Source organism: Bombus vancouverensis, chromosome 12 (assembly GCF_051014615.1).
Source record: "Bombus vancouverensis nearcticus chromosome 12, iyBomVanc1_principal, whole genome shotgun sequence".
Taxonomy (NCBI): Eukaryota; Metazoa; Arthropoda; class Insecta; order Hymenoptera; family Apidae; genus Bombus; species Bombus vancouverensis.
Window position 1 is genome coordinate 8,782,406 of NC_134922.1, and position 25,541 is coordinate 8,807,946.

Genomic DNA, 25,541 nt, shown 5'->3' on the forward strand with positions numbered 1-25,541 from the left:
CAGGTCAGTCTAGACTCTAGAGAAGTCGAATATTTCCTTTCTTTCCTTTTCATTCTTGTACGAAGATACTCTCTCTCCTTCTCTCTCTCTCTCTCTCTCTCTCTCTCTATTTGCTAGATTTTTCTCCTTCGTGAAAATTTATGGTAAAAATATCCTTTTCTCAGAAAGAAGGACAAAGCAAGGTTCTGCTCTTCAATGATGCCAATCAGCTCGGAGCAGTCGAGCCCCGTTACTTGAAATAATTTCGTTATTTACCTGATCTGACAGTACTTCGTACGATTTATATTTTCGTACTAGCGAGCTTTATGATAAATTGACACAGCAATAATGTAAATGTAAGAACCGATTTAGAAAGGAATTATTAGAAAAGATGCAAAACTTATCGAGTAGGACCTTGATGATTCGCGAATGAACACCAAAACACACCATTTATCGCTGATCCACTAGAGATAGGTATCATCAAACTGTTTCTAAGCTAACTGTACTTTAATGACGATTTTCATTTCTTTTTGTGCTTTAGAATTCTAACCTACTGTCAATGAATTGGTAGATACAAACAACGACGATACTTGGACGAATCGGTGGATACAAACAAGGAATTCATCGAGACAAGTGATCCAGTATCTCGATCTAAGGATTCTTTCCAATCATCCGGTAATGTCTTTCAATTGCAATCTCTCTATAGTTTCAATGGACGGCTACTGGGAGTAATATCGTTCGATAACGCGCGATTTCTCTCGATCTATCTGGATGAACCTGCTTCCGATTCGCTCTAAAATTCTCCATCTCCCCGAGACGTGCTTTTCCAATCCATGATCGTACCGATTTTGATATTTATAAGCTGTAATACACCGCTGCAACCACGTTTTAGTCTAGTTGTTTAAGAATTCAAATGGATTTTTTGATATTTTGAATCACGGTTGCAACACTTAAGCTTGGAACGAACGTGTATGGCTTTGGAAAGGGTTTTTTTTACGAGGGCAAGGGAAAATGATTTCGAGAGAGACGAACGCGTCGTGTATTCCTGTCTAATCGAAATTCCAAACGCGGAGCAATTACTGGACAAGCAAATTCAATTTCAACCTTTGACTGACAGCGGCCGATCCATCGATATTGTTTTGCCGGGAACGTTTCGATGATTTTCGGCCACGGTGACGGCTACCCGGTAGCCACTTTGTTTCGTTCCCTTTTCTCCGGTCGTTCCACCCGATTCATGGCTACCTTTTCCATTCGTTTTCGTTTCCAGGCATGATCGAGAAATTGGTTGAACGTTTTCCACAGTCGAGGAGGAATCAGAATGAGAAACTAGTCTAATGATACTTTACATTGTCATCGACGTAAGTTCTCTTACCATCAGCCTGTATGGTATATCGATAGGAGAGTAATACAGCTCTAAGCATCGATACTCGAATAGAAATTGTTAGGGAAGATACGAAGGTTGTGTAACTAACGACTATTTGCTTTCCTTGCTCCAGATTTACAAGAATTATTATTTTCAGAACGGAGCAATTGTTAGAATGAAGCTGTCACAGTTCGTCGTTCGTAGTTTCTTTGAAAATAACGTATACATTAAGAAATTTCCTAGATAGAACGAGAGGAAATTTTTAATCTTCTCCTAAGGAAGTACGGTGGTAAAATTCTTGCCAACTTCCTTTCTCAAACGCGTTCCTAACGCGTTCAAACGGTTCTGGTCAGGCTGTCGCAGCCTTGGAAGTCCGTTAATCCGGTTACGTGTCGTTCCAGGCCACGGTAGCCGCGTTTGCAGTATTTACACGCGCTGACGGGCCGGCGAATTACAGAAATTGCACGATTACCAGCGAAACAGCCGGTCGAGGCGAGACGGGAAAAAGAGGGACCAAAGCCGAAAAACGGGGCGGGCAGGGGTGGTGATTTTCGATAACAAAAAGCTCACGATTATCCACGCAATAATGATAGCCGGCAGGTGTCTGCGGAGCGGCGCGCTTCGCATCGTTGCGAGGACAATGAAAGCGCCGGTTGTTTTGCCCGACGGCGCTCGTACGCTGGTTGTTACATAGATTGTCCCTGGTGCGTGCCAGGGCCAGGAGGAGCCACGCCATCGCTGCCCAAAACTCGTGTATGCAATATGTCGTGATGCGTGTCCTGTCTCGAAGCCGATTCCTTTCATCCGCCACGGAGTCCGACCGGCGATTGCCGTCTGGAATAGTTTTCACGCGTCGCGCGTCTGTCTATTCTCTGGATGATGCTATTCAAACAGTCGATTAAGCGCTTCAGCTGAGGAAGCTTGGATCTCTGAGAAGTAAAGAAGAGATTGATGGTTTCAGAATTGTCAAATTGTTTCTGTTTTGTCCAATCATCCACTTGGATCTGTAAAAGCTCCAGCAGAAATCGGTGATCTTTAAGCAGGTATTTAATTTTTTTAGTCTTCGGTGGATGATTTCTGATATCGAAGCAGTTTGTTTGCCATAAAAGTCGATTATCTTCTTAAACTGAAGAAGTTTGGATTTATAAAAACTAGAGAAAAAAGTTGACGATCACTCGTATATTAAATCGTCTAATTGGTCTTAAAAATTAAACAGAGTATCTATGATAGAATCTATTTGAGAAATTAAGCTCGAATAACTACGTATAATTTACGTTTTTTGTTTCCATAAATGATTTTTTGATATTCCGTTGATTTCCATAGGTTACTCGTTAAAACAACGAAAAAAAACATCAATTTGCTTGTTTTGACTTTTCCCGGCCGAAATACATGCGATCAAACATGTCGAGCGCGTACAGAGAACTGTCAGTTTTTATATATTAACAGATAAATAGTTGAAAATTCTATCCTGTCTTCGAATCTGACGAAAGTCAAATCCTAAATAACTTCGATTGTGAAAATTGTATGCCTCTACAGAAAATTTCACGAGTATTATAGATTTCGACGCTTAGTGCTATATCGATTGACCGACAGAACGTGAGCGAGCTATAAAAACGTTAGAAAAATCAATCACGCTGGACCATTTCGAAAAACAACAGCGGTGAAAAAAAATCTGCGAGACCGACGGGCACGCATCGTCCTACGCCTATCAATACTTTATACAACAAATGCGAAACGTCCGCAAAAAGCTGCCGTATTCGTGGTCGACTCCGCAGCGGCTATTAATCTGATATCGAAATAACAGGCATTTTTTTCTACGGATGGAAGCCTGAAATTGGTGGCACTCGCTTAAGCTGGAACAATCGTTCTGTATTTTTTGAATTTCTCTCTCTCTCTCTCTCTCTCTCTCTCCCTCCGCCCGTCGACGAGAGCATCATCGAAAAATATTTATGGAAATAAATTTACATTTTGTGGAACCATTATGTGAAACCGATAATGGATAATCAAAAACTGCTGAAGTTTGAATATTTCCAGATTCAACGAAATTATTTTCAAATAATTGCAGGAATAATCATTGTTTTCCTGCTTTTCACCGTTCCAGTTGTCTCCGTGGTTTCCGAATATTCAATATGTGTACGTACGTTTCTCTGCTCTGCAGATGTCAAAGTGAGAGCAACGCATCAGGAACTTCTCAATTAATGTTCGCTCGATTAACGTATTTTTTTATACCTATAGAATATCTGCAAAGATTTCCCAGTAATTTTCTTCCTTTTTTTCAAACTTAAAGAGGCATATGATTTTCCTTTGGAGGATTTCATAGTGTTTCTTAAAACGTACCAATGTTCCCTGCATTCCCTCAAACTAAACAAAAATGCATCAACTCGTGAATTAATCTTCGCTCGATTAAGACAAGTTTCATAAAGGATATCTGGAAAAATGTCAAGCTAGCCCTTCTTCTTTCCAAATTCTAAAAAGGCTATGAATACAGCGTATTGAACGATGGTTTCAGTTATTTGTATATCAAGCCGGTATCGCAAATACGCATCATACGACACCGTTATTAAGCATGGTCAAGCATCGATAATTAACGGATATTTTTCGAGGTTTTCATAGTATATTACGGTAAGTGGATTACTTTTCACGCGGCAGTGTGCTGGTAAAAGCATTGTCTATGTAGTACAGCTTGGTGAATAGCTAACCCAAAACACGCATACGCGCGGTACGCACGTCGACCACTGCATCATCGCGCACCATCTGCTCGGTAATGACTTCCCATTACCGCGTATAGGGACTTTCGTTGAATTATCGGTACATTTTCAGGGAATCCACGGATAGTAGCAGCCGGTGGCCGCGGATAGATCTCGCGATCCACGGCCTACCAGAGAATGGAAAGTGTTTGATCTACTCACTCGTTTTGGAGCGCGGTTCTCTGGGTCCATCGACGGTCACCTTGATGGCTCTCGTATACGTAGCCACTTGGGGTGGTGTCGTTGATACAGTAATCGTGATGCTGAAACTTTTTCCTAAAACAGAAAAATCGAATATGATAAAAGAACGATATATATATGTACCTCCCTTAGTTAAAAATAAGGTATCAAGTTAAGTACTACTCCTTCGTAAAGATATATCGTTATTACATATGTAGCTAGGATCCTGTTCAGTTTTACAGGCTGTAGTTAAATATTTTAAATTGAACGGAGCAAAGTAAAGATGGCACAAGGAAAATAATAAAACCTCGGTTTCGAAATGGCAGACAGGACATTTTCAATACAAGAGAATGATTCTTTATATAAAAGAAACAATAAAATATCTGTTTAGAAGAGAAATTTATCACCAATCGAATTTAACAATTAAAGAAATCTTATAGACAAGAAGATACTGAATGAACCTTTTGGTAGAAGTTTGTTAGAAGCCTAGTTAGAAGAACAATTAATTATCGATCGAAATGTAAATTTACTGAAACGTTCGAATAATATTTCTTGTATTCTAACGAATTAAATTTTGTATAATATACATTCTGTAATAAGAAGTAATAACATTTCTAGTTAGAAGAGGAATTTATTACCTATCGAGTTGCAAACAAATTCGCGACAGACCTATATTCTGTGGTCAGTGGTGCCACGAGCGAATCTCGATCTAAATACTTTACGATTTCGTACCGCAATTACATCCACGTCCATTAGGTTTCGAGAGACCGCGAGTTTCTTAGAGCGCGCAGACTCTAAAGCGGGAGAGAAAAGGACGTTCCGGGGGTGGAGCACCAGTGTGCATATATCACCGACGAAGGTCTCGAAGTTGAAGGTCCGGTATATTAATTCCCTCTCCATAAACGTCCGTCGCGGAGATTGACTACACTTTCTTAAACGGCCCATCGCACGCTAATATGCATTTGGTAATTCGCTGCCTGTTCCAACGAAACAACCCCTTGTCTTTTTCGGATGCTAAAGTCAACTGGATTATAGCCGTGGTTCTTCTCGAGTTACTTTGTGTCGGCACGGTCCACTTAAAAATAGATTGCCTTTATAGGAAGGAGGTGTTGATCGTCTTGTTGCAATTCAGTCTGGGATAAAAAATAAAGGTGATAAGAGAAGAAGCCCATTATTGGTTCATTTTCCGATTTTAATATTATTTTTATGACTAAAAATATAAATTTTAATACGATAAACAGTGGCTCGCGAACGTATTTGAACAATTAATACAGCCAATGTTCACGTGTAATATCATGTATGTTATACAAAACATTTGGAAATTTCATTGATACTGGAACACGGATACATGAAACACGGCTGTCATGATCAAAGGTACCTGTAAATGTTGATAGCTTTCAATCTTTTGTTATTGATAAAAAATAAGGAGATAATTTTTAAGACATGCGATGGATCGACATACAACGTACTGAAATTTAGAGTTATTCTCGCGTAAAAAATTAAGAACATGACTTAACATCAATGTTTTCCTTCCGTAGAAATTCAAAGTTTCAAGAAAAGAATTCTGCGATCTGCCAAACCATCGACATCTAAATGGAATTGGAAGAAGATCTGGGCCATGAAATTCGACAAACACCCGAGAAAATACGAAGAAGGCCCTTCGTTTGCGTTAAAGAGAGGATATCTAACGTGTCGCGGACATATAGTCGTTTGTGTTGGCGTAAACGTCAACGATTTGTAATTGTCTCCCCTTGGTGCACCCTGGTCCACCTCGCTGTGTCTGTCAACATGATAACCGGCATCAAACACCCCCAACCCCGCCACCCCCGGGAGCTGCAACTGACTGCAGAGAGGCACGGCGTTATATCCTAGTTATAGCATGCCCTCTCCCCCGCGTGCAGCCGCTCACCCTCCACCCCTTTTGCCCCCATTGCAGCCCCTGAGCCCGCGATGCTGTCGCTCTCGCGCCCGTCATTGCATCCTTGTTATCGTCATCGTTTCGGTCCAGCGCAAAGTGGCTCGTTTCAGAACACCAAAAATCGCGCGTGTCGCGGTTCCTCTTTCTGGCTTTCGCTTTAAAATCGATTAGCCGCATCGATCGCATTCGCGCGCCGTTACGTCTGTCTTTTCGCTCTTACCGCGGCCTGCATGACAACGTTCGTCGTTGATGGATCGGACAGGAAATACAATTTTTTCGACGGTTGTAAATGTAGCAAATTTGTCTAGACAGTAAAGCGCTCGTTGTTATGCTGGACACTACAGAAAGTTTCGACGTTCCTACGATTTTGTATTCAAGGATACGCCTTGGGCTCGAAGAACGCCATTTAATTTCAATGTATAATTTACAAAATCCAGATGGTTGCAAAAGGATGCCATTGTAAGAAAGTAGAAGAGGGTTGAATGTAAAAGGGTGAAAAAAAGCGTGAAAAGTATCGGAAGCTGACCGAAGCGATATCGTAAGCGATGATAGGAAGGGAATCCGCGCACGACACCCGAATGCCCCTTTCCCTCCATCGTCCGAGTCCATCGCATTTGGGGCTAATAATGCCGCACGGCCGATTTCCCCCACCGATGGCCGGACCTGCGGTTAATACTCGATGATGGGAACGGTCATCTGCAGAGACAGGACACCCAGGCTGTGCATTCGCGAACGACGGACGGACAGACCGACAGACAAAACCGGGCCACGCGTATGTGCCACCTATATAACGTGCACCACATCGCCGGTTATCCAGCGCGACTCCGGCTCGCTTCGATGTGTCGGTGCGTTTCCAACGGTGCCGAGGATGAGATGAACGCCATCCCAAACCGCCCACACAACCATCCGAAACCACTCGAAACCGTCCGTTAATACTCGTGGCACCGAGGTGGAGGGAGGGGGAAGGGAGAGCAGAGAGACGAGGTCTCTCTCGCGTAGGGCTAGGTAGCTACTCTCTCTCCAAGTGGGAGAGCCAGGAGCTGGGATGGAAAAGCGAAGGGTTCGGTGGGTCCCGAGTCTCGCAACAGGATGTCTCTGCAATTGTCAAATAATTACTATCGGTGGTAATTTCAGCCGTGTCGATATAGACTGCGGTATATTACTAATTATAGGCACGGGGCTGCCTCGGTCCCGACGATGATGGAACGCCCGTTTCAACCTCTGTAGCCCCTCTCTTTGATCCGGCGCTACCAGCCACCTCTCTTTCCTTTCGTTTACGATCCTCTGAAGAAATATCGTGCCTTCACGGAAGGTGATAATTGCAAACATCTTACTAGTCTCTTGCTTCCTTTAACTCTTTCAACAACGTTGATCTTGTATATTTTATGTTTCTTTTAGATAAGATTTGTTGTAGTTACTTCGTTTTGTTGTTAGAATATATTATTAGTCGATCTAGTCTGGCCAGACTACGGTGGTCACGTTTGATTCGGTTTGATGAATTCTTAATATTCATGTACGAGAAAATTTCAAGCTCGACGCTTCCGAATTTTCCGTCGAATTCCTTGGACGAATCGGCAATATCGAGAGGGGAGATCGGAGCGGTGCGGTAGGATTCAATCAAATTAATAAGTCGCGGAAACAAAACCTCGATGATAGGAGGGTAGGTAGACTGGCCGGTCGCGGCCGGTACGAGGGTGGTTTGGTCAATCGTCGAAATTGAGTATTACGGATTATCGAGGAGAGATAGTGAAAAAAAATACCAAAAACTAGACAAAGGGATCGAAGGATTCCGGCGAGGGACGTGTCCCTTTCGCTAATTGATTTCGGGGATAGCGTGTCCGGTGTCAGGAGGTGGATGGAACCTCGCTGACCCTGCACTTCATGATGAAATCGAATGAAACATAGATGATGCTATCGACGGGCGTACAGCTCGAGCGCGAGCAGTCCGGCTCGTTAATTCATAAATGCATCGTACGGTGCGTGGGGTGCAAAATGCATTTGTAGAACCCGATGAGTTTACCTGCTGGTCCGTAGATAATCGTCGCCCGATCTACGTACACGCGCGTCCCTGAAATCTGCGACTTAATCGGCGTAAAAACGGATTATTTAAAAAGCTACCGGACGATCAATTCATTCGACAATCATTTATTAAAAGCTCGGTTCCCGTGATAACTTTGTTCGCGGCTGACACGATTTAATTTCCGCATTGAAGCTTAATCTATACCTTTTAAAGCAGTTTAACAACTGCGGTTTTCCAAACAGCGAATTAACTAACATAAAGTGCAAACGGTAAAGAAGATATTTAACATTTCTAATTAACTCTCAGACTATTCGTTTCTGCCTGCTTTAATCGAGGCGCTTTTCAAAAAAGGGATCCGAAGATAAAATTATTAACTGAGTAAATTGCGTTGAAAGCTTTAGTTTTACTTTTTTAATATTAACTACGCTTCGATTGATACAGTAACGCTTCTTAAGGAATTCTCTTCATGCTTACGAAATATGTATATAAAAATTTTATAATAAATCTACTATATGATTAGAAAATACATTCGACATCTAAAGTTATGTGCAAAAGTTTCTGGATAGATTATTCACTTTGTATAAATAAGATACTTAAAGGAATCTGAAATAATGTTAGGTGTAAAGGTCTGACAAGTAAACGAAAACAGTACGGCAAATAAACATTGTCATATAACTGTATAATATTAATTACAATCTTTCTTAATGTTGCTTTTGAAATAGAAAGTTTTGCATCATAAACCAATACATCCGTTTCAGAAAGCCTTGCGATTAACTTTTGAGGCATATTAACTAAAGAAACTAAGTGTAAAGTAAATTAGTAATATAAATAAACTTAAAACTAAAAAATAAAGAAATTTATATTTGTGTTTTACAGAAACAAGGTAGGAACATTGATCGGATTTGCCTGATTTTCGAGACTTAGCCTCTTTCTCTCTGGCCGACGGACGATGATTTCTGATTAACGGCCAGTTGTTTCGGATGCTAGGTCGGGGCTACCGGCGGACATCGAGTAATGACTCTGGGGGCAGCGGGATGCGAGGGAACTCGCGGATGCGGAGGGTTTAAAAGCGAGAGACGAGTCAAGCGGGGTTGAGGCCAGTTGATGACGATGATGATTACAATAACCGTGCTTTTAGGGGGTTCGAAATCACGGTACATGCCTCTCTCGTGCAGATAATTTACTGGCTGCTTTTTCAACGACTTACAAAGCAAACTGCCACTGACGATGACACTCGAAACCTCAAAACTAACTCTCTCTATTGGCTCGTTTAATCAGTTGCTTCGAGCTTTGATCATTTATCTTCAATCATTGATCTATATCTTCAAATCTAACCGTTGTGTTTTTTTAATGTAGAATCTTAAAAAACGTTTGCATTTAGACATCCATGATTTTAGTTTAGATATTTCAGGTATAACATTATAATGTCAGCAGTTTACATTTAGAGATACGAGATATTAATTTCATTTTTATATCACTATGAAATCTAATGGCGTGATAAAGGTTAGGTTATGTCTCATGTATGTATTTGAAAAAAAGGATGAGAACCGAGAGAACTGTTTAAGAGACTCACCCCTGCCGCTTCTCCCAACGAACCTCAAGTCATTGAACTTGGCGACTTGGTTCTTCATCAAGGTAGTGGAATTCCTTAGTTCGGCGCAACAGTTCTCATCGTTACCCGCTCGCACTGTCACTAGAGTTCCATCGACGACTTCGCCCAGGGCGACAACTTTGAACGCCACCGGAAGCGTCTTGTTGGACCGCCAGTGAGTTGGCAGTTGACTGCATAGAAAATACGGAGATCCTGCAAAAAATTATAAAAGCAATTAGTGTCTTTGCTGTAGAGACAGGCGGAATAGAATTGGTTCTGTTCCTTCAGATGCAATTAAATTTTTGTAACAAGCATTACTTTACGTACTTTTCTAATGAATATTCTAAATTAATATTTGGGAAAATGATATTTTACGATTATATAAAGATTTTTACGTTCTTAAATTTAATTCATCTAACTCTATTCTCGGCCGCCATATTTAATTGTATACTTGTACAAACATTATTCTTGTCTTCTTCTAAAATATGATTAATATGACTAAGAATCTACGTAGAAACATTATAATTTTTTACTAACCTGATATTTCACCAACTGCATATAGAAAATTTTATAGAAAACTGCATATAGAAAACTCCGCTACATGTAACCGTAAAACAAAGACAAATTTGAATCTTCCGACTTCCCCCCCCCCCCCCCGACTACTATAAATAAACGGACGCGATCGCAAACGGATTATTATAAACTGCGACCAAACGATTTTATACACGCCGTTTCGCGACTAGGACTTTGTACTGACAATTTTAAATACATTAACGATTTCATCTATTAGTAATCTCATCATTCAACCTCCTACACATTGGTGACCACCGACGATGAACACGCACCTTTCACCGAGTAAACTATAAAACTTGTATAGCAAAGGACTCAAAAGTGCAGAAAGAAAGGAACAACAGAAACCTTTATCCATATACTTTACAAACAAATCATTTAAATCTTCAAAAACACATTACATATTAATGTAAATCTATACAAACGAACCAGACAATTTTACTAACCTAGTAATCCTAGTTTACAAACAATATGAATATTCACATTCATCCATACATCCTCACAAACAAATTACTTCAGTCACTACAAATATACCGTAATAAATTTACAAAGTTTCCATAAACGATTAAAGACAGACTAATTTCAATGTTAGAAATATTACGAACCTGTTCGAACTAATTCGCCAGGGTGTTCAGCCTGTGCCTCGCCGACGAGTCTCTCGGTCCACCACAGCTCGCCGACGGCGGCACCCTCGCTCATCTCGCCACCTCCTCCCCCGGCGTCGGCGTCGTCGGCCTGCTGGTACCTGGTGTTCACCCCCTGGAGAGGCGCCAGTGAGGGGCCGCACGGGCCGGCGCCTTCGTGGGATCCAACGGTGGCGTAATTCTCCCCGCAGCCCACGGAACCCACCGGTAGATGCATCCCATCGGCCAGTAGCCGCCCCTCGTCGCCCAAGCACGCACCCTCCGGGCAAGACGTCGTGACTTCACTTGCCTCCTCGATCTATACACTCCACCGGAGCCTGCTATCTACTTCCTGGCTGCTACCAGTAACTCCTCCTCCAGCAGCTGCTTCTCCACTTCTGGTCCACACGATGGATATCCAGGATACTTACCGACACATTCATCGTATCTTATAATACGTACGAAGTATTGTCGGCGTTCTCGAAATTTCTCCGAGTTCCATAACGACAGCTCTTAAACTTACTCGTTTCCCGCCAACGCCATGACAATATTTATCGAATAACAACGTAACACCTCCAATCAGAAACTGTTTCTCCCCTCTATTGCACTTTTAGTCCGCGAGGTGTCACTACAGAGATCGATGCACGATCTATTAAGGATTTATTATTAAACTATACGATCACTTATTGATGACGTAACACGTTTTTACCCGGATTGGAGGCTCCTACAGGTTGCTGGACGCGAGGTACGCCGAGGTTTTCGAACCTCTGACACCAGTTGGTCTAATGACAGCTTAAATGAGAAGCTTTCACTTTTGTTTCGCGACAAAGATTCGATACTATGTGCAGACACGATTGTTGACGAGGCTCGTTTGTAGATTCGAGAAAACACAGTACATCGAAATAGAGGTTGGGAATGAAACACAATTACAGGAACGTCAGTCGCGGTCGACGGTGCGCGACGTAATGCCGGCGGCGCGGCTTCAGCCGCGTGTTCCGCGTAAGCGGCCCGGGACGGCCTAAGCCTTGCAATTCCAAAGCTCCCCACCGTCGACATCATCCTCCCGCCGCGCCTCCTCTCTTCCATATCCCCACTGTTAGATCGCCCGCCCTCTGATCGAGTGCACTCGTTTTCTGGCCAGTGTTCGCGTTTTCATATTTCTCGGCTTATTTATACGCAGTCTATTTTCTCACGCGAAGAGTTTTTCGCCAGTTTCCGGCGAATATGTTGCATTGTTCAACTACTGGGAAATTGTGTTAGTCATGGCAAATGATCATATCAATTAGTAATCGATTGCATTTGATCAAATGGTTTTAATGTACTCAGTATCTTAATATATCTCAAACTGTTAATTAGTTTCGTTATAGAAGTATGCGATTAGTGCTCGATTCTCTAGGAGCAAATGATTTACTTTCACTCGTTGCAAGATGACATGAATAATGGTGTATTCCAAGGTAAATTTAAAAACACCATCACTTTTTAATATATGTACACATAACGTTATTCAACGTAATTGCTGAACGTAGTACGTGTATTTAATTTTGTATATTTAATCAAATTGAATAAGGGCGTGCAAATTAGGTTAAGTAGCGCCACGCACTAAGGAACTAGGATTTCGATCTATAGGCCGTTCGATAGGAACTGCTTGCGATTATCGAAAGCGTCAATGGCGTTGGCACAATTTAGTCAACACAAGTAAGTGTTCCAAATTATAATTGTAGCTTTGAGAAAAGAATTACAGAAATCATTTAATATAAAAGAGTGCTGAATGTTATCACTGTGAGCTTTAGGTTAGCTCGAAATGAAGTTGAATCGTAAAGTGCACGTTAAGGTGGCGTTACAAAGTGATCATTCGTTTAACCTTTCGCATAAACCATTTAGGTATGATCATAGAATATTAAGCATTACTAGTATCCACGGTATCCACATTCAGTTTAACAATGCAGTAATTAGGTTAGTTTGAAGTAAAGTTGAATCATAAAGAATTGAAAACAGTATCCATTCGTTCACTTTTAGGTTCCTTATAATGTGTAAAAATCCAGAAATACAGTATATTAATCAGCTGTACAGGAGAAAAGATACATTGAAGGCCATTTCGATATCGTGAAAGGTAAATCCAACCTGTTTCATGGCTACAGCGAATTTACGGAAAATCCCATGTGTCATCATAGTTGCTATCTATAATTGTATCCATTTATAAATATATTTGCATATGCTAGTGAGCCCGATTTTGCAACTGATCAAAACCCGATTCGACCAATCATGTAGTACCAATATATATAAAACATATAGATGTCGTTGATGTAATATTTGACATGGTCGAACTAATTCATGCTAATTAGTCATTTCTCTACATAGTCTTTTAGTTAGTTCTAATATCGATAAGGAGGAAGTATCATCAAAACTCCGTGTGTTATCATGTTCTTTTTCAAAGCGGGCCAAGCTTTCAGCACCCGCGATTTCGTAATCTTGCTGAATGGCGTTAAACGCTCATATCCTTTTCTGAAATAATTGATAGTCGAATAGTCGGGGATTCTAATAATTCCTAGTATGTAACAGGATAATATTCGCATGCACTATCAGGAAAGTTATTCAATTTTCTGGGAAGCGAGGGAAATTCAAATGTTTTTCATCATGGCTTGCTTTCCACCTAACCTTTATTCTGATGTTTCCAGATTAAACAGAACCCTATAAAACCTCATTGGCGAAAGGAAACGAAGTAATAGAGTACATATTTTGATGTTTATAAATTGGAGAATACATTAAAAACTGATGATAATTAATCATAGGAAAAAAGTGGCTTTTCTAAGTTAGTGAGTTACATCTCTAATACCTATTTCAATATATCGTAGAATTGTATAAACCCCAAGTGACGAAAACGAACGGAATAATAAAAAGATCTTGATTTTTGTAGTTTGAAACTTGGACAAAAGTCGCTCATAGGGGTTGAAAAGAGTGACTTCTCCAGGTTGCAAGATCCAAGTGGCAACCCAGTGTATCAGCAAGGCGTAACAAGTGTCTGTGTGACGTCACGCGGCTTTCTGGAGGCGGAGCCTGTGATCGCGGGAGCAGGTGGGGGTGGGACTCTCCCGCATCGTGGATCGTTTGCCCCACCCTCGGGATTTTGTTCCTTCGTACCACCGCCACCTTCAACCTCCTCCTTTTCTCCCCCGTCGTCTCTTTTACTCTCTTTTGAACTTTGTTCGGTGACCCCCCACCTGTCTCTACTCTACCAAGGTAGGAAGCTGTTACCTCTGATATCCATTGCAAGATTCAATCCACCGGGAACTTTGTAGAATTGTATCTTTGATCGGATATCTACCTTCTACACAGACGCCAAACATTATTACTAGACATATAATTTGGCTGGTAATGATAATTGATAGGGTTTAGGTTTGGACGAGTTCTCTTCAGATATTCCTCCTTGCTTCAATTTGAAAATCACTGGTTGTTCTCCTAAATTGTTTAAAATCATGCTAATAGTTTGATGATCTTTGTATATCTTGAAAATTCTTCAAAATTTCTAGTAAATTCTTTCTTTCTAGTAAATTCAAGTCTAGAAATTTAGATTCGTCATCCGTAGGTAGGTACCCCAATTTGAAAAGCAATGGTAGTTCTAGAATAATGTATCATAATAGATTACAGTAATAATTTGATAACTTTTACATATTTCGAAAATTCTTTACGATTCTATTATTACATCTTCTAAAGAAAATCAGCTATCAAATTACTATCTATGTGTCTTGTATACAGCTTTTACAGTTCAATGAAGTACATAAATTTCTCCCATGTCGTTTCAACATCCTATAATCTGACCAATCCTTTTCAATTTCCAGTTGCAAGAACGCCGAACTGCCACAAAATACTCGGGTAAGCTGTAATCAAATAACCGTTGACCCTTTGAAGTTAACCGGTGAAGTCAAACGATCCAGCCCGACGACGCACCGATATTACTTGATACGTAACTTCGTTGAAGTTGGAAAGAATTTTCCCGGAATACATACGGGAAAAGATGGTGTAAGGCGCTTTAAAGGTCTCCGGTCGGCGTGTTCCCGCAACGCTACCGTTTATTGCACTGTGGTCTGCTAAAGTGCAATCGAGGAAGCAAAATGCGGTTTCACTCGTTCGTGCGGGGCTCGCAAGAATGTAATTAACCCCTCGGAAGTGGCACGGTGCTTCGACCCGTAGCCGATTTTACCTGCGTTTTCTTATCTCTCTGTCTTTAAAAGTGAGAAGCGCGGACAAGGGACACCTCGCCGATCGGTTTTGTCGGTTCACACCGATCTACCGCAAAAATCGGGTCTGCGTGTCGTGAAACCGCAATTACTTACGCGAAAGACGCCGGCCAGATCTATCGCAGTTGTCACGTGTGTTTATGGTTGTTCGACCATGATGTAATCCCATTGTTTTTTACTTGATTTTTCTAATCTGTAAGTTGAGATTTTTTCTTTTAATTGGGTAGTTTGCTTCTTTTAATAAGAAAATGTATAAATAATGTGGTAATTCAATTCGTGGTTAGGAATGCTTAATAGATGGAATAGTTAGACATTGTTATTTGTCTTGTGAATTAATGATCAATTAAGATGAGATCTTTTGAAATAAATTTTCTTTGATAGCATTGTGTTGTAGTTAGTAGATTTCTTTTAACAGAAAATTGTACGAATCGTGTGGTTATAGATATGTAAAAGATAGCGATTGTTACTTATCCTATGAATTAGTAATTAATTAATTAAATGAAATATAGGAATTGTGCGATATTTTCGAAGTAACGTCAGATTGTAAAGCTCGTTATGAGGTAAGCGAGATAACAGATTAATGGGCGGAGGGAAAGCAGAAACATTTTTTACGCTTTTTATCAGGATGGCGACATCGCTTGGAAACGATACCGGTGGCCAGCGCCACCGGAAGGGCTTCGTAAGACACACTTATCGACAACTCGATTCTCAGAAAATAGTGTCTCGTGAAAAGGGCTTTCTCCTGATAACTTTGATAATCGAAGAATTCTTAATGCGATATGTTTGAACTCATTAATCATGTACATGTCGAAATAATCTTCCGAAGATTTGTCCACGAAAATTTGCTTCCTTTAACTATGGAATTTTGTTTCAATGGAAAATAGATAGAAAGAGATCGTAAGTAGAGGTTTCCTAAATTCAACAGAATCTTGTTAACTAGATAGGAAACTTTAAATTTTATTATGAAAGATAGTGAAGAGAATTTTATTAATATTGTGTAAAGATCTTTTTACGGGGTTAAATTTTGTCTGAGAAAAGGGATCGTACAACCGGACGTAAGTTAATCTGCCTTTTGCGTAAAAGCCGAGCTAATGAACTATAAATAAGGGAGGAATACTTACGGCAAGTGGACAGCCGCACTTACTGACCCTTCGTAATTAAAATCCCGCCCTAAATCAGGACTAGGGACGCGATTAGACGACCTCTCTTCCTCTCTTCTGTAAAACCCAAATCTGCGACCCTTAGCTCCTTCGACCCGTTCTCCCTTCGTTCTTACGTTCACGCACTCTCGGATCGTCTGAATAGGTACCATCGTTTGTTTTATTCCTAGGTGTTAGGCATATAGGTATATTTTATTCGATACATCTTTCATTTGGAGAATCTAATAAATTCAGCTTTAATTCTACTAGACTGGTTGATTTTACTTGTGTATTTACAACTATATTTTGGGGATTCTCATAAATACTAGTTAATTGAATACGTATATATATACATATTTTAATCATTAAAACATAAAGTTCACAAAAAATCGATTAACATTGCTTGAAAAACTATCAGCCGTTGGAAATTTTATGAATAAACTGTTTCATCATAAAGCATATCCTAGATGCTCTAGATTGTTTGAGTTACAGATAACAAAATTAATAGAGGTAGCTTTCGCAGCTTCACTTAAGTAAGTTAGTAATTTGTTTATACCTCTGTAAAACCTTTTCGCAAGAGAAATATCCAATACCTTGAATTAGATTGTAGAAGTATTGAAAGAATATTCTAGTAACAATTTACAACAATGAATATTATGTTGGATATTATATTGTAAACTAGGCAACAGAAATTTCAATAAAAATCATTGACTTCGTTCTTTTTAAAGAACAGAAACCTAATAACAGATAGAACTTTGGAAATACATAATCGTTTTTACAAACTTTACGAAGAGGAGGAAGATACTGTTAATGTTGGATTTAATAAAGTTTAATATTATCGTGATCCGACGATAATTGTCTCATGGTACTGGCAAGTATTTCGATTAGATGAAACAAGCAAAAGTGGTAGGCCTTCGTGACTATGTGGAACAATTCATGCCGTTTCCGTTTCCGTCGATGCAATTCCGCTTCCGTTAATCCAATTGCAAAGCGTGCAGCTAATAATACTCGCTAGGGTGGCCACGCGATTATAGGAAGGGGATGCAGTCAAAGAATATAACAGGCCTATGAAAGAGGGTGGTCGATTTAGAAGGCAAATGACTGCATGATTATCATTATCGTAATATTTTTAATTCCACCGACAGCTGTTCTTTTTCATAGTTATCGTGTTCGTGATTCTCTTGCATATTACTTCACATAAAATTCTAAGAAGAATACGAAGAGTGTAAAATAAAGATATCTGTATCCTTGTAATAATGGATGTATGTATTATACCTACAATGGAAAATTTATTTCAATTTTCGAATTTTCCGCTTTAAATATCGTTACTCTTCTGGCATACATTCTCTTTTGCAGTATAATTAGTTCAAATTCGTGAGTCGATTTAAACGTAAATTGAAATAAATTTGATATTTGGAGGAAGGTAGTGAGAAGGTGGAAATTAAATAGACGAAGAGGAAATAACGCAAAGGGGAATGATAATTATAGGTATGACAAGCCGAAATCTCGACTTCTGCCGTATGAAACGAATGAGAGGATAGGACACACACACGTAGGTACTATTATCTCCCACCCTTTCACCCCTTCTGGCTAGCCATACTTTCCATGACCACCGACGTAGATATGTACATCCACCCTTGTATAGTCCGTTAATAAGCTTAATAAACCCCCTGTGCGACTACCTCTCTCTAGTGTCCACTGTATTCTAGATTCCGAGGATACAGGGATGGCTCTTGATTCTCGGTCTTCGGTAAATTGTGTTTGGTATTCCGACCATCCATCATATACAACAGCCTTACAGAAAGTACCTTCGGACCGAATTTTCATCAACAATTTTGCTTCATCTTGTTAAAAAGTAGAATCTATCTTATGGACAGCTTTTGTAATATATAGAAACATTTTCATCAACTGTTATATCTCATCTAGCGAATATATCTCATAAAGCGAACTTGCAAGAGTTTTTTGTTGAATTCCTTATATATGAATGGTTTTTTAACTTTTCTCTTATCTAGAAAATAGAAACTACTATTATTTTTTAATTTAAATATGTTCATCTCAAATCTCGGAAATGGAATAGAATTGAATTCAAAGAAATGTTAAAAATTCCTCCTAAACTTTAAAATACAGGATAAGATGAGCTACAAATATGAATGCCATTATTTTTTTATTTCGATATCTTAATTATAAGCTCCACAAAATGGAAATAAGTTGGATCTAAGATTTGTTTAGACCTCCATAAGAAACTTATGAGTTTTAAACTAAAACTCGGGATATATATGCTAGAAAATAGGATACTACTATTATTCTTCCATTTGGATATTCTCATTCTAAACTTCACGATGTGGAAACAAGTAGAATTTGAAAAACGTTAAAATTTTTCTATAAACTTCCTAAAGTGAAATATAGCTGATGAATGAAGATGCAAATATGTTATACCGAAGTATAGTAATTTAATCGTAGAAGACAGTACATGATGGAACTAGACCGTAGAAAATCGTTTGTGCCTCCCTGCGCTTACCAGAACGGCAGTGTAAGCCTGGTGCGGTCCAGCTTTGAGGAGGACATCAAAAGGATAACAATACAGATGTGAGACATACCCTGCGCTTCATCCTGTTTGGGGAAACGAGCTTTAAAGCATGAGCTTTACCACTCGTTTCGACGAAGGGATTGGAAAGCGTAAATTAAGAACATCGGACAGTGCATTAAACGAATTTGGCTTGACTTGGAACTGAATCGTATGCGTATTAAGTACAATCAGCATGTATTAACTAGATTTCGAGTTCATAAACAGTTCTTGTTTGGTATGAGGAAGGAATTAACGATTTGGAATATTCTTTGATATTCTCTAAAACGATTACACATATTTGTAGTATTTTAATACTGTTTAAAGTAAGAATTACAATTATTTGTTAATATAGAGTGATTAGATTAGGATTGAAATTTGATCTAGACTTGTTATTTTGTTGAAGAGCTTCGATTTATTCGTTGCGTATCGACATGTTGAGATCAATGATAGTGTCGGATGGTATAGATGGTTCGTTTTTTATCAATTACGTCGATAATAAGAAGCGCAGCTTGGTGGGTAAATTGTACATATGAATTATCCGGAATTCAGAAAATCCTTATTAATAATGGTTAAAAAGCCTTTCAAATAAATTTCACACCCAGTGTAGTTTTGTGATATATACATATATATGATTCAAGAACTCTAACTGTTAGTTTATTTTTATATCATAATATTTTTATATCATTATATTTATATCGTTTATATCATTTACAACGTTACCGATTTAATGTAAAATTATATCACAGTCTCAGCACTTCCAGTGATACGAATCACATCAAAGAATGCCAATAGTACAGATATAATGCAGAATAAACCTGTTACTTTATAGAATTTCGTGTTTTATGTTGTCAAATATTAATTTTGTAAGAAATCAGCTTTGCTATGCCCTCCACAATGGAACAGTGAGATTAGGCATTATATTTAATCCAACTACCAAAATTGGTAAAACCACTAGAAGTAAAGCAACAATATGTTAACACAATTTAATGATGTGGCATATTATTTCTTTATAAACGGATATCGAAATACAGGAAAACCCAAATAGGATCCAGGTACTGTTAGAATATGATACGGTCCTACACCAACATCGCCCTAGTGGCAGCTGTACGAACTAAAATATGAAGTTACATCATTTTGCGCGCTGTCATATTGAAAATTGGAAGGAACTGGGAGCAGAGTCGAACAATTATGAATAATAACAGCAAGTATAATTAACATACGTATAATTGATGAAAGTTGTTAAATGAATGAAATATAAATAAAAGAATAATAAATATGTATATATAGGCTCCTCTGTATACATATGTATGTACAAGGTATAAGTTAATCACAGTTCCTTCGGCCCAGATATAATTTTATTTTGAATGAAAAATTATCTTTCTTCAGGTTTCTATCTACTAATCAGTTTTTACGTGCATCTCAATCTAATATATTATTTTCTTTTGAGACATAATATGTTTACTGCTGAAAAGATATCCTTGAACATAGGTTTTTCAGGAATTTGACGAATCCTATTCGTGCATACGCATCTAACTAGCTATCTAATTCCCCCACTCCTTGCCAGCCGAAATTCGCGGGATAAATCGCGGTGCTGGAGTCAGTTAAGTATGGGCAATCAGAGAGATTAGACGTACATTTATTCGTGTCACTTCGCGACAAATATCTTTGGTACTTTCATAGACATTTTTCTACCAAGTTTAAATTCACGCTATCGTTATTTTTACTTAATTGTACATTTTTCTTTAATACTTCATTATAATCTATTATTTAGTTACCTTCTTTTCTTTTTATCGTTTTTTTTGGTTGCAACATTTGCCGGTAGCTCGTCTAATGTGTTTTCGAAAGACAATTTGACTTTGATTATTGTTCCATTTACAAGTAATTTTCTCTTTTTATACATTTGTATTAATATTTTGTTCTTTTTTTGCGCAGATTGCAATTGTTTGATTCCGAAGGAAGCTTGAAACTATTAGAGAGATGCTGCGAAATTCGAAAGGACGGGATGGAAGTCAAAAGGACGGGATGGAAGTCAAAAGGACGCCATGGTGATTAACGATAAATTTGATAACTTTTCGTTGAAATGAGGTAATATTTCATCTATTTTAAGGAAGGCAAACGTATTTATATGTTTGTTTCCCTTTTTTAGTTAAGTAATTGGTAATATTTATTCACTATGCGATTAATTCCATTTATTATAAATATTTTGTGATATTAACATAATTAATATCTAATATAACAAATTCTAAATTTACGGTTAATTAAGAATACTAAGATGAAAAATGCAAGATTAAAGAAATTACTTTTTTCTTTCGAATATATTAAATTATGTTTCCGAAGAAATTGAAAAGATTATTTAACATAAATTTGACATAGATTTTCTCGATTTTGTTTCATTTGAGTAAGAAATTCAAATAACTTTTTCATTTTGTTTCATTATTCGTAAATTGTCTGTAATATAATATTGACTATTAATTTCGTCATCTTCAATAACTTCTATTACATTCGAGAAAGTACGCTATCAGAGACAAGTTTGGACAGGTTCTGCGCATCGCGTTTTTTTCATATTGCGCAGCTTTGTTTAACGGTCAGAAGAAGTGCGCCATGTTGCATTAGAAGGAAGTCACGTAATACATAAAATATTTGAAGCTGTAATGGCGGACATTCAATTTGAAAAATATTTTAAATAAACTAACGATATATTTTCTTTCGTATTCTTGGTATGATATTTCTATGTATATTTTCGTTCCTTGATATGATATATGATTCTACCTATTGTAAATAAATAATGATTAATTCGTAGTTCTAAGAGAGCAGTATTTTCGCAAACAAACACTTACCTCTTATAAAGTTTTTCTTTCAGAATATTTTTGTAACCGCGCGCAATGCGGTTGGTAGAGTCAGTGCTTGCTGCGTTAAATCACATTTAATATTGACTTAGAACATAACAACTTTCATTAAATTTAATTGTAATAATCAGACGCGAAATTAGAGTCAGTGTGTCCGCCAATTGTCATTTGACTTAAACGGACGTGTTAATAGTCTATTACTCTATTTTTTTTGTTACACGTTCGTTTTCGGTAGTAGAGTCGCAGGTCTCGCAAGAGGATAAAGCCTTTCCTGGAGCTCAAGAATGTAAATTTTTCGTACATTGCATTTTAATTTATTTATCGAACTAAAATCTTAAAATTTTGCTATTGAAGTACACAATAAAAATGTTTGATATCGTTCAGAAATTGGTAGAGCTTCAATTTCTAAGTCTGTCATTATTGTGTTAAAATTCTACTTTTTATATAATAATTAAACTATATTAGAATTTCAAATCTTTTTATTATTAAAATTTCATGTTTGAATAGAGTTTTATTTTGCATTGTTTTAAGTTTTCTAACAATCACAAGTACGTTTTCAAGTGCAACTTATAGTATTTAACATGTTTTGTTACAGGTTTTTCATAACTTCCATCATTTTTCCTCTTCTTTGGGAAGGATGTAGTGGTGTTTCAAATTTATACATGTAAGAATCTTTGCACATTGTATTCTATTAATTTTATTCCTTATATTTCGCTGCAATTATTATTAATTAAAAACTAAAATCTAGTTTTAGATTTTTATATTAGAATTTTAATTTTTACTCTAATTATAGTTTATTAGAATTTTAATTTCTTTTGCTATTAAAGTTAAGTCTTCATAGAGTTTCATATTTTATTATGTTAAATTTTTTGATCAACCATCGCTGTATTTCTCAAAATAAATTATAATAATTCATATTTTGTTAAAGATATGCCACTTCTTCCCCTTCTTCCTGTTGCCTGGAAAATACCTAGTGGTGTTTCAAAAGCCAAAAATGTAAGTAACTACTTATTTTGTATTTTATTTAAGTCGATTTTTTATATTTCATGATAATTATTATTAATTAAAAAATAAAATTTGATTGAAAATTTGAAAACTTGTAAATTTTTCATTCCTAAATTGAATATTATTAGAAAAAATATTTATTTAGTAGAAATTAGTCGTTTATCATTTCAAACTTTTAAAGTAATTAACACCGTCATTACGAGTAAATTAAAATATTCTATGCTTTGTTACAGTTTTCTTCCATTGAATTCGAGGATTCCAATTTGATGGTGGCTTGATGACGAACTCCCTTGGATCAGAACAACATCGAAGACAAAATTCTTCACAGCTAATCATGAGTCGCATGTATTTGTGTTCCTTCGGTCATTCAATCATGTCGAAGGATGAATGATCCGAATCGACACGGGTGATTGGTTGTATACGTAGAATTTTTGACGAGCATAGTGACCGCGGGTATTTATACCCGTGAGTAATAACATTTTTTGTCTATATTTTATTTATTAGTTTAGGATAGGTTTTCTTGTACACCGCGTTTTTAAATGTTGATGCTAATATATATAATATATATAAGTATGATATTTACATACTGTAATATAAAGTATTTTGTATAAGTAATATAATGTTATGAGATATAATTAGTATATATATATGCATATGATTGAAAATTTCACAATATATTCATTATAATTATTTATAAAATCAAAGTATTTTGTAGTGAAGAAGTCTGATACCTTCAGACTTCGTTAATATGGAAATTCAAGTTTGATTAAAGTTATTATAATGCTGATGAAGACTATAAATGATGTTTATTTTAATGTTTTACTTTATTCTTATATTTATACCTTTATTCTTATAATTATACCATTATTTATGGTATAGAGCAGTTTTATCATTTGAGTATACACAGTATAATTTCAGTAAAATTCCGAATATGAAATATGAAAGTATATGTTAAAGTATAACTCTGTCTGTCCGTTATGACGGATGTTATCAAATTTCACGTGCAAGAAAACATTTCGCGGCAGGCTGATATCAGAATCAAAACAAGTTGTGAACGTTTTTTTGTGTTTTCAAAGATGTGTTTTGATAAAGATATCGCCTGAGGATATTTTGAGTAATAAAGTTCATTTAGAATCCATTGTTATTCATTGATATAAATATTACTTGCTTTGAATCTTAGTTTATATTTAATAAATATCTGTATTCTTCATTAATTTCCTCCATTCTGGCTTAATAGTTTAATAATAATAAATAATAATAAAGTAAAATGCAGTATAGAATTATTAAAATTTGAAATGAAATTAGATTGCAAAATCAAAGAATATTAGCCCGTTAGACAGAAAATATAATAGATAGGCTAATCATATTTTTAGCGTAGGATTTTCAGGTTTAACCCCTTCCATGTTCATTGTCAGAATCTCACTCACGTGCCCAGGTGCTTCTTGGGTGGGAGGAAGGCAATGGGCATGATGAGTAGTCTATAAGCTTAACAATTTTTTCAGCGACTGACGTTGCGTTAGCGTATCGTGCATGACGTATTTTCCACTGTGTGTGTGTGTGGTTAGGCTGTGGAATTGCGTCGTTTCTGCTATTTATTATAATCTTGAAATAGTTATGGATTCGGAAATATGAATCCAATTACCATTGGAAATAACATTGTTAGTAAATAGGTATAGTGGATGTAAATATTAATATTACTAATCTCAGTATTAAACTACAATGATAATTACATTGAGTAAAATACAACCTATTCCAGTCAAATTATTTCTTTAGATGATATACATATACATGATTATATACGATTATGGGTATTTAATTAAAATTGAAATTTAAATATATTTGGATAATTAAAGTTGAAATATACGGAATATTTTTACGCAATGATCGCTAGCCATCGTCAGTCGATTTCAGGGAAATGGTACGTACTTTAGAGTGTGAAAGTTGTATGCCAAACTCGGGTGTCGGAGGCGTCCCGGGGCGTCTCTCTAGTGTAGGCCTTTGCGCCCGGGTTATGTGTGAGAACCGTGGAGTGAATGTGTTGGTGTGCTTGTTTTGCCATTTTTTCAGGTTTAAATAAAGGTTTCCGGGTAGGATAGGTAGCATATTTTCTGGTATGAGTGTTAACTATAAGTATAAGGAAATTTGATTTGAAGAATTGACGGTGAAGCTGGCATCACGAATGGAGCATACCATTTGTCTTGAGCCTTGCCTATCGATTTTTCGAATATCGCGGTCGTGGTCGCGAATGGGTTCCGAAACGAACGTTTATTGCTCGAGCTTGCACATGCGAACGGACAGCGGTCGCTATGATCGTTGGTCGTCCATGTGCGCTGGAAATAGCATCCGCGATTTATCTTTTTATTTTACCTTTATAAGTTATTTTTTATTTTGCGATTAGAAAGACTCGAGCCTAGATTTAAGTTTCAGCGGGCATTGCGCCCGAAGTAAGAAGAGGCTATGAGCCGAAGAGGTCCGGCAAACTGCCGTTCAAGAGGGCAATTACCAATGGCTTTCCATCCTCTGGATCATCCAGAGCATGGAAAGTCATTCTCGTTACTACTTTGTCACTATGCTCGCTTTTAGTATTTGTAGTAGTAATAGTAGTAGTTCTTTCTTTTCTTTTTTGGCCGATGTATATGTCGGTCCATCGTCACATTGGGTAGGTCGCGGTTTTTCTTATTAGTGTCGCGAGAGATTAATTACGGATTGAATTAGAGTTGCGAAATAATAACGTGCCTTTTTATTAATGTCGCGAGAGA

At 37.5% G+C, this 25,541-nt stretch overlaps 1 protein-coding gene and 1 long non-coding RNA gene across 3 annotated transcripts in view; one reads left to right on the plus strand and one right to left on the minus strand.

Annotated features, from left to right (window-relative positions):
* Positions 1-12,091, minus strand: part of LOC117155306 (uncharacterized) — a 37,268-nt gene extending 25,177 nt beyond the window's left edge. Inside the window, exons 1-3 of the mRNA XM_033331154.2 lie at positions 10,974-12,091; positions 9,781-10,011; positions 4,252-4,365 (exon numbers count right to left, since the gene is read on the minus strand). Coding sequence (XP_033187045.1) covers positions 4,252-4,365; positions 9,781-10,011; positions 10,974-11,229 — 601 coding nt within the window. The 5' untranslated portion in view covers positions 11,230-12,091. The remainder of the gene's footprint in view (positions 1-4,251; positions 4,366-9,780; positions 10,012-10,973) is intronic.
* Positions 12,092-12,577: 486 nt separating this feature from the next.
* LOC117155410 (uncharacterized) lies at positions 12,578-23,519 on the plus strand. Of its 2 annotated transcripts, none has more exons than XR_013059735.1 (8): positions 12,578-12,686; positions 13,667-13,800; positions 13,906-14,228; positions 14,828-14,861; positions 20,864-22,063; positions 22,373-22,441; positions 22,706-22,773; positions 23,016-23,519. It is a non-coding gene; the product is annotated as an uncharacterized LOC117155410 (long non-coding RNA). The 2 variants fall into 2 exon arrangements; XR_013059736.1 differs by having other exon boundaries at positions 20,864-21,016.
* The last annotated feature ends 2,022 nt before the right edge of the window (positions 23,520-25,541 follow it).